Source organism: Camelina sativa, chromosome 20 (genome assembly GCF_030686135.1).
Source record: "Camelina sativa cultivar CO46 ecotype springtype chromosome 20, ASM3068613v1".
NCBI classification, from domain to species: Eukaryota; Viridiplantae; Streptophyta; class Magnoliopsida; order Brassicales; family Brassicaceae; genus Camelina; species Camelina sativa.
The window spans coordinates 33968881-33979349 of NC_141899.1; the positions used below are offsets into that span (position 1 = coordinate 33968881).

The 10469-nt window shown below is 39.9% G+C and overlaps 1 protein-coding gene across 2 annotated transcripts; it reads right to left on the reverse strand.

Annotated features, from left to right (window-relative positions):
• Positions 1 to 5394: 5394 nt before the first annotated feature.
• LOC104773146 (protein VARIATION IN COMPOUND TRIGGERED ROOT growth response) lies at positions 5395 to 9836 on the reverse strand. Of its 2 annotated transcripts, XM_087506183.1 has the most exons (6): positions 9066 to 9836; positions 8763 to 8947; positions 7834 to 8320; positions 7366 to 7698; positions 6850 to 7251; positions 5395 to 6641 (listed from the first exon to the last, which is right to left on the reverse strand). In XM_087506183.1, the coding sequence occupies exons 2-6, from the start codon at positions 8780 to 8782 to the stop codon at positions 5430 to 5432; spliced, it is 2454 nt and encodes an 817-aa protein (XP_087362309.1). In that variant the 5' UTR covers positions 8783 to 8947; positions 9066 to 9836; the 3' UTR covers positions 5395 to 5429. The 2 variants fall into 2 exon arrangements, with proteins under 2 accessions (XP_087362309.1, XP_010496021.2); XM_010497719.3 differs by having other exon boundaries at positions 7834 to 8947; positions 9066 to 9832.
• Positions 9837 to 10469: the final 633 nt, after the last annotated feature.

Genomic DNA, 10469 nt, shown 5'->3' on the forward strand with positions numbered 1-10469 from the left:
GTGAGAGTCGCTTGGCACAAGGGAGTCTGGTTCTCCTACTCTACTGAGAAATATTCCTTTATGTTGTGGCTTGCATTACACAACCGCTTGTCCACAAGTGACAGAATCAAGCAATGGAATTCAGGCCAACAAGTGACCTGCAGTTTATGCAACTCTGCAGAGGAGTCATGAAACCATCTTTTCTTCTCGTGTCCATTCGCAGCCGGTGTGTGGAGGAAACTAGTTCAGCCTCTCCTCGTCATGCACTACTCTGCTGATTGGAATAACCTGATCGCTCTGCTCACAAGTCCATCCCTCTCTCGTCTCCAACTTTTCCTGTTCCGCTATCTCTTTCAGTCAGCCTTATGCCATCTCTGGCGAGAATGCAATGCTCGTAGACATGGTGAGTGCCACACTCCGCAAGCTCTACTCGTTAAGTACATTGACAAGAATATCCGTAATCGCCTCACCTCGATCGCACCACAAGGAGATCAAAGCTATGCTGATGGCTTGCGGCTTTGGTTCTCTACTCATCCGCTTCCTCAGGGATAACTCTATCTAATACAAGATAAAACGATTTATTCCAGGCCAAAAGATCTACGTCACAGAAGTCGCCTCAGACAGTGAAGAAGATGACAACGGATAAGATAGACGTCGCCTCTCTTTTGGAGACAGGGGGAATAATTAATAAGTGTGTAAGTTGAATAAGTAATAAGTGTGTGATATATGATAGTGAAGTATATGTTTGTAAAATAAAGTAGAGAGTTGAAAAAATGGAGGGTTGTAAAATAAAGCTTAAGGAATATTCTATGTAATATTCCCTAAGAAGTGTACTATAAATACCAAGGCTTGGTGAAGAGTTTCAAACAAGCTAGAGTGACTGAGTTTGAGTAAGAGTCTTAAGAGTTCTTGTAATCCCTTTGAGTGTTTCAATAATAAAGTTTATCCCCTTGTATAAAGAACTTTCTTATATCCTTACATAATCTTTGTCCATAATACTTCCTAAACACTTAGCATTGATCCTAAAAATCTCCTAAGTGGTTGTACCACTATGTGTGTGTAATTTTGGTATAAGAGCCATGGCAGTCTAAACTCTAGCTCTTCTCTTTTAGAAAGGTAATACACCATGACTTTGTCTTCTACCATGCTAGTATGAAAGTATGCTCTGTGGTTGCCATATTGATGGATCCTCCACATCAGAAATCTAACTATACTTAGAAAAACGGTATGGAGAAGAATTTCTATGAGGTTGTAATGCTCGAAGTACCTTGAGGCTTTTGATGTTACAAAAGTGTTGCCTCGGTTTGCGTAGCTAAGAACCTCTTGATTGATTTCTCTATATTCGTAGTACGTAAAAGAAAACAGGGAGACAACTTATGGATTGTTATTACTTCAATGGCTAGAAGAGAGTTATAGTATTCTGTCTTGGTTTCTGGTTCTATCATATATTATGGAAAGTTCTTCTTCTTTGTCTAAAACTCCCTCTTTTCGACGATCAACTTCTAAAAAGGTTGATTACTTATATGAAGTAGAGTATGTGAGTGATGATAGCAAAGTTCCTATTACCCAACTCCCATTACTTAATCCTTACAAAGCTTTCACCAAACCAAATTCCACTTTTCCAAAAGTCATTCGACAAGTGTCTGTCCCTAACAAACATAATGCAAAGGAGCTTGTTCTAGCCTCTCCGTTAGAACAACATCTCATCCCGGCGACAGAAACAGAACAGATGATTCCTCTCAGAATCAATGAAGGCATGATGATACATCATTGGCGAACCCAAGGATATACCCATCTTCACTATGGAGCGATACGTTTGGCGCTAACACTTCATGGCAGAAAAGGCTTACCAGTTGTAGCACGGGTAGCTCTCCTTGACACCCGATACAAGAAATACCAGCACGCTTGCATTGCAACTATCCAGACAACACTAAACACTGGCACGGTTTTTGTCACCCTCTTCCCAAATTTCAACGTGGCATTAGAAGACCCTCAAATATATCAGAACATGCAAATCCAGCTGCAAATCACAGGCGCTCCACAAATTGGAAACACGTATGCAGCAACACTTCACCATCAAATGGCGTATAGAGTCCAAAATCATGCAATGGACTTAAGTCTCCCCAGAGACACTGAAGATGCACTACTCATACAATTAGAGTCACAACATAGCCCGTCGTGCATCCATTTTCCTAGACAGATTCCTAGAGATGAGCTTGTCAAGTTACTTCCAGAATCATGGGTTACCAATTACGAAAAACTCCATGACCGGAGCACCCCAATACAATCGGTGGACTCTTCTATTCATAGGAGAAAAGATGGAGCACCCCAAGGTGGATAGAAGAGTCCACCGGAGCACCCCAAAGAATGATTTGAGTCTGGAGACCCACAAGTTGGCCTTCTCGGAGAACCAAGTGGCAAGAATTTTGAATACTATGTATTGTATTCTGGTGGCTCAACTCCCACAACACCTGACAGAGAAGAGGTACAACTAAGTTACATGTTCGGACCCCCATCCCAGCAGGATTCACCATTTCCATCCAAGGAGTTTGAAGAAAACAATATAAAGCACTCATGGAAAATCCGGAATCCAAATGTTAAGAATCCAGATGGTTCAGTGAAGCAGATCAATGCCGCAGAAGCAACGTTGAACTGGCAGTCAGAGAACGCCACAACCCAAAACTATCTCTTAAGCCAAATTGACAAAAAGGTAACCATCATGGACCTTTCCATTAAATAACTCACCAAAAAGATAACATCTCTCCACCAAGAACTTCTCCACCTTGCAACTACTGTCTCCATGAACTCTCCCCTCATGTCCCAAAAAGAGTCTGAGCTAAAGTCCCTTAAAGCTCAATTACACTCCTTACAAAACCAACCCAAAAATCAACCACCAACTCCATATGACCTTTTCACACCATATCCCATCTACACACCACCTTACACAGCCCAAACACAACCTTTATCTTTTCCCCAAGACCCAAGTATATTTGGAGCATCCTCCTTCTTACCAACAAAAGTTGCTTATGAACAATAGTCTACCAAAAAGAAAAAGCCAACAGAAAAAAGACGAGGCAAGGAAGCCATACTTGAACCACCCAAACCTTTGAACGAGACATCAAAATCTCAAGACCAACCCGAAGCCAGCAAAATGCAATTCATGGTGGAGCACGCTAATCCAATCACTGTTTTTCTCGAGAAGGTCGCAAAACAAGAAAAAAAGACTTTCTCAAGAAAGTAAGATGAATAAGGCACCAACAACATTAAAAGATGAGAATGATGAGGTCATGATCCCACATTTTATGATGGCTTCACCTGCTGTGGTTGAAGAAGACATAGAGAGTGAAGGTGGAGACGTATATGAAGAAACTCAAGAAACTGGACGATATCAGACAGAAGGAAATCCGCGGTTTAGTGCAGAACCACATAAGGGTTTCTCTTTTGATGATGTTCCCCCTTCAAAATGGCGTGACAAAGTATATGAGATGCATGCATGGCTAACAGAACAACAACTCAACCCAGGAGCTACTTTGCCTACATTGATTGATAAATTGGTGGCCAAATTCCAAGGACGTCTCAGGCAATGGTGGATAAGCCTAGGTCAATATCGACAATTACAAATCCGACAATCTCCAACAATCGATGCTTTGGTGGGACACATCCATAATGAATTTCTCGGGACATGGGATCACTATACTATCCAGGCAAGAGAAGAATATCTTAGCATGAGATGATGTTCCTTCAAGAGGAAGGATCTTGAAAGACATTATGAGCGGATGTCAAAGAGATTTTATGCCCTAAATGGGATAGATGACGTCAACCTCAAACAGGCGTAACTGAATTCACTTCCAGAACCACTTGGAAATGAAACGTCAAGGGTATTGTCTCTCAAGAATATGCCTCTCAACCAAGCTTCACTCGGAGAAATATATCAAATTTCTCTGGCAGCCCTTGAAAAGCTATGCAACCACCAGAAGTTTTTCAAACAGCTTCAAGAACAAGGAAAGCTTCTACGAAAAGCATGTGATCGGCCGGAACTCAGTATCAAATGCAGAGACAAGAAATGCCATTGTTCTACAAGTCATGGAAAAGAAAAGGGCTATAGAAGCAAGTGGTAGAAGAAATATCCAAAGTTATCTTCTAGAAAGAAATGGAAATTCTTCAGGAAGAAAACTCAAAGAGGTTTCAAAAAATCAGACAGATGTTACATCTGCAAGAAGAAGGGACATTATGCGAAACAGTGTCCTAACAAGAAAAAAAGAGACAACCTCCTTGGCTACTTAGCACAAGTTGAAGATATTGACGACTCGGATATTGAATCCATCTTTTCCCTTGATGATGAACCAACTGATGATACAGTTCTTGCGATGGGTATGGAGTTTGAAGATGAATCTTCAGAAGAGGATACTGGAGATGAAAGCGATAAAGACGACCAATTCATGTTGTTTGACCTCTACACATTCGATTTCTGCAAAGTAGAGCAATCACATCAAGAAGAATTGGTGTATCTAACCCAACTATCTCCAAATGCCAAGATCTACATCTTCCCAAACAAGTATGATAAACCAATACCGGTCATTGCCTATTTTGACACTGGAGCTGCCTCATCCATCATCAAACCAGATCTCCTCCCAGCCTCACATTGGAATCCATGTTCAGTCGCTTTCAAAGCAGCCAACGGCCAAATATTCTATATCTCTCTTATCAGCAAGCCAATTTACATCCAACTTTTCCCCGGATACATGATTAAATCCAAAGTATATGGTTCGGAACTCCCTGGAAAGGACTTTATACTTGGATTTGCTATCCTTCATAGTCTTCGGAGAGTTTCGTGGCACCCGAAAGGTCTCAAGCACAAAAATCAGCTGCTACCTTGGACAACGGTGTCTCATCTATACCCTATGGAGATACTTAATCCCCTAAAAGACAAAATTGCAAAGACGTCTTGCGCCACCTCTCATTCGGAGCTTCTCACAAAATGCTCATCTCCTTTGTGGAAGAATCCAGATTTCTTCATATCTTTACTCTTCAAGAAGAATGAAGATATCAACCCAACTAAAGCAAGTCACCCAGGAATGAACCCAGATCACTATAATCTTGCACTCGAAGAGATTGACCAACTCCAGAAAGAAGACCTCATTGAGAAGACCACTTCACCTTGGACATGTGAAGCATTCTACGTCAACAAACGGGCTGAACAGGTGCGAGGAAAACTGCTCTGCAGTGGTCGGACATGCTGTCTTAAAACTCCCGGTCTGGAAAAGTCCATTCTCATCAACAAAGTATTATCTTGAGCATTTTTCATCTTTCATCTTAACAAAGATAAAGCTTTTGTGAACATGTTACTGCAAAACATAGCAAACCTAGCTCATTTGGCATGAACATAATTTTTTGTCTTAATGTACAAGATGAAGCTGCAACAAAACACATTTCACATTTCATTACAATATCTAACTTGACCAATGGTAAGCCCAGCTTATAATATAAACACAAAGAGAATAAAAAAAGAAACTGAACAGCATGGTATGAAACCACCGATTAAAGCGTAACCCACTCTTTAGAAGGTCGAAAGTTCGAAACTGCACAAGTCTTTCTTCAGCTTCAGAAACATGTGGAAGAGTAGTGTCTGGATTACCAAGTCGGTTCTCCGGTGATGAACAATCATCTAACAGCTGTACACCCCAGCCTTTTATACGGATATTTTTACCTTTAGTTTGCCTAATCCGGATAGCCACATGATCGTAGTTCCCTTGAGGTAGAGCATTATCTTCCTTTAAAGGGATACAATAGTCCAATATAGTTAAGTCGTCTACCTTCCTATCCGGGTAATAAACAGGAACTACAAAATCACTTCTGTCACAATCAAGGCTGTTCCCAAATCTGTCTTTGAACTCAGACTTTACCATGATATGTACTCGCTCCCGAATATTAGTTGTCAATACGCCAACTCTAATTCTGATCATGAAGAAGGGTTGGGAGAGAGGGACGTGAAGTAGAGGAATGGTCAGAGAGGAGCTTCCACTAGTACGGTGCTTGAAATATGATGGCACTTCTTGTTCTACCGCTGAAAATCTCATGGAGTTGAAAGTAAATGATTGTTGGTGAAGGACAGTTACTGGATCCAAGATGAAGCAGCCCATTAAATTGAGTTCAACTTTGGGGACACAATTATGAGGAAGAAGACAAGAGGAGGCTTCCATCATCTCCACCATCCCACTTGGATAGCCACTTAAATCAACTCTAGTCAATGCCTCACAATCTGAAAAGTTAGCTTTCTTAAGTTGTTTCATGTTAGAAATGTTCATGGATACAGATTTTAGCATGCTGCAATATCCCATTCTTAGCTCAGTGAGTTTAGTGAATTTCTCGATCCACCAAGAAACCTCTTCAATCCCTGTGTCTACTAGATCGAGCCTTGAGATGTTGGTTGAGATATCAGGAAAGCTCCTCAACCGTGAGCATAAATTGAAACAAAGGTATTCGAGAGATTCGAGGTTGATTCCTGTGGGGAGAGTCTCCAGATCTGTGCAGTTTGTGATGGTCAATCTCTTCAGTTGATTGAGATTCTGAAATGAGCAAGGAAGCTCCACCAAACTTGGGATATCGCTGAGACTCAAATACTTCAAAGTGGGAGACAGCATCGACAGAAAGGGCGTAAGCGGCTGAACCAAATCAACAATTAAGTTTTTAGAGATTGTTATACGTCAAATATATATTTCAGAAATGTTAAAAGAGAAATACCCTAAAATAGCACTAAACCAAGTTTTACGAGACAATTATAGCACACATTTCATAAATTTCCAAAAATAACACTATTTAACACATTAAAATAGCACTATTTAACAAAAATAGAACGACATATGTACATACCTTCACTCCTTCCCATTGTTTCCCATCACTCGATATATTAAGCTCTGAAAGATTCTCGAGATGTAAATTAGAAGGGAACTCTTCAATGTTTGTATCTAACAGAGAGAGAGCTGAGATGTTGGTTGAGAATTCGGGAAAAGTCCTCAACTTTGAGCATCCATCGAAATTGATGTAATCGAGAGATTTAAGGTTGAAGCCGGTTGGAATAATTTCCAGACTAGTGCACGATCTCATGAATAATTCCAACAGTTTATTGAGATTACGTATAGAGGAAGTAAGCTCCACCAAACTCTCGCAATCCTCAAGATTAAGTGTCTCAAGATTTGTAGCCATGGAAAGATCTGGAATTTCTTTCAGGTCTGATGATCCTGACAGATCCATTTCTTTTAGATATGCAAGCGACTGTACGTAACAACAATTAAACACAGAGCTCAGAAGATATTAACAAAAAAACTAAAATAACAAGCATTGTGATCATTCTGATAAATAACAAAAGAAATTACTCTCGAAACTTACCACAACTCCTTCCCACAGCTTATGTAGTTTGCTCTCCTGCATTTTGAGCTTGATAAGGTTTTCGGGACGAAAACTAGAAGGCATGCATCTCATTGGAAAATTGGGCCAGCACAATAGTTTGAGTTTAGGGGGCAAATAGTCGAAACTTTCAGGTAAGTGCAATTCCATCCGCCCATTAATTTCTAAGAAACGGAGATTAGGCATCCCTTTGAAGGCACTCTCATGTACATCCAACTTTTTGTTCTCAGAAAGATGAAACTCACTTGTATCCAGTTGTGATATACCTAAACCATTTTCATCCAGTTGTGATATACCTAAAACCTTTTCAGTACCCTGAAAAATATGCATATGATATTAATGAGAAAGAGACAAACCCATACAATTCATCGTTTATGATCAGATGGCATTCTAGTCTTATTGAGTAATGAAACGAGCACTTTATAAATAAATAAATAAAATAAAACTTACAGTGCCTGCATTGAGTACATGACATATATCTTTTGAATCCACCAAAAATTCTCGTTTCCCAGGCTCGGACTGTATGCGCACAATATTTCTACCCATATCTTGTAGCAAGCGTTGCATCTCCACTTTACCCCTTCTAACATGAACGAGGGACTTCTCAACTAGATGTTTCAGCCCAATATTAACATCTAAGTTACTATCTGCGAGCAACAACTTGATGTCTGTGACGTCCACATCATTGAAAAGACATGTGATATGACGAAATATAGCTTTATCCTTTTCGCTATCTAACCCATCATAGCTGAATCTCAGTGTCTTCTCAATTTTACCATCTAGATTACTTTGAAGCCTTGGCAACATATCCATCCAGTAATCCTTATCCCTCCCTCGCAAATACGAACCCAAAACATTTAGACCCAAAGGAAGTTTACCCGCTTGTCTTGCAACTTTAACTACAAGCTTCCCAAAACCTTCAGGTGGAGAGTCTTTCCTGAAAGCAGATTGACAAAACATCTGATGAGCGTGACCTTCAGATGGGAGATGAACCTCATAAATCTGGTCAATCCGATGGGCCATCAAAAGATGTTTATCATTTGTTGCTACAATGATTCTACTCCCACTTCCAAACCATTCTGTTTTGCCCGCCAAAACATCTAAGACGACGAGATCATCCAAATCATCAATAACTATAAGAACTTTTTTTTGTTTGAGCCTCTCTCCCACTGCACCTAGATGATCTATCTTAACGTCCTTTTTCTCCAAAATTACAGATAGGAAGTTTCTTTGTAAATGCAACTTCATGTTCCAATCATCTGGATTGGCCCTACCATAATTTTCCATACACCTAGACACGAAAGCCCTATCTATGAAAATGCTACCTTGGAACCGACTAGAAATCCGGTTAAACAGAGCTCTTGCGATAGTAGTCTTACCAATCCCGGAGGAACCCCATATACCAACCATCTTCACTTTCATAGATTCTAGTTCCAACAATCCACTCATCTTTTCCATGTGATCTCCAATGCCAACAAGGTCTTCAGAATCCTCCCATGTAGTTGGAAGCAGTTTACCCGAAACATCATTGGCTATTACTTCAATCATTTTTGCTTCGTTATCCCTAATAAGGTGAAAAGTAACCATTTTATTTCAACATGTATCAAATCGTATTTCAACATGTGTCTAATTTAAGCACATTAATGAATTAGCAACGAATCGAATAATCATAAAAATAATACCATCTCGCAGAATCAAATCCAAGCCTACTAGCTACATCAGCCAACGCTTCCTTCCATTGATTTCCCACTTTCTCTGTATGTCTCTTGCAAGTCTTTTTAAAGATCCTTCCAAATTCACCGGTCTGATACCTCACATGGGAAGGATCCAAACCGTAGAAAACTGGTATGACGATTTTATCTTTGCAGTTCACAATCTCCAGCAGCTCGTTAAGACACCAGCTTGAAGAAGCGTAGTTTTTGGAGAAAACTACCACAGCGATCCTCGAATTCTTTATTGCTTGTACAAGCTCTGGCGAGAGAGATTTGCTTCGCTCGATCTCATTGTCTTTAAAAGCAGTGATCAGTTTGCGGTCGAGCTCCTTGAGAAAGTGGCTACGAAAAGTAACGCGGACGTCTTCCCCTCTGAAGCTCAAGAAAACATCATATAACCAATTGCGAGGAGCAGATGAAGATGCCATAGAGAGAGAATGGGAGGAGGAAACTAAGAGCCAAGATTTTGGAGATTGATAATATAAGATCTAAGTAGTGAGACGTTTATATAAGACATTAACATTGCATCTGAGTAGCAATATCACTATTGGTTCTCGGACATTTCTCTTGCTAGCTTGACTTAATCACTGCCACACAAGTCTAATCTTTTACACTAGTACGTCTGCTTTAAAGACTGACGGCCGAAGGTTCTCAGACTTTTCAGACGCAACTTGACTGATGTTTCCAATTTGATGTCTCAGAACAAATGTGTCATAGCCTCTTAAATCTTAAGTCTTATCCTTTCTGGGTCTTTGTTTCCAAAATAACATTTATTGGCTGGTGGAGTCATTCAATCTTCATTCCTTCTTAAGACTTTTCAAAGATTTCTTAAGCTTAGCAACTTGCTCGTGAGTAATTGAGGAATTACTATACAGCAAAGAAAGACACGGTCTCACTTTATAATCGTATTTAAGATTTTTCCATATCGAACAAAGAACATGTTTCCCTTGCTCATGGCCTTAACATTTCTCTGAGAAGCTACAGTCTGAAGCAGAAACATCTATGATCCTAACTACGTAAAATTTATTCAGTAATTCAATTTTTTTGACCATCCTATTGATTCTAGAATCAGGGCTGACAGAGAAACGTGTGCAACAAGCTAACATCACAGATTTTGTTGAATTACTCTGTATACCAAAGCCGATTTCTATCCATCTTTGTGGAATTTTAGCAGATTATAAATTTAACTTTAGAAATCAGATTTTAGAATCCATCATGATTCATGGACAACACAATCACGGTTTGGAAAAAGAAAGTTCCAGAGACCAAAAGGAAAAACATGAATCTTTTAGACTAGAGAGTTCAAGGTCGTGATAAAGCAAACGTAAGGTTAAAACATTGGGAATAAGGGCTTTAGGGATGATCACAAATGTC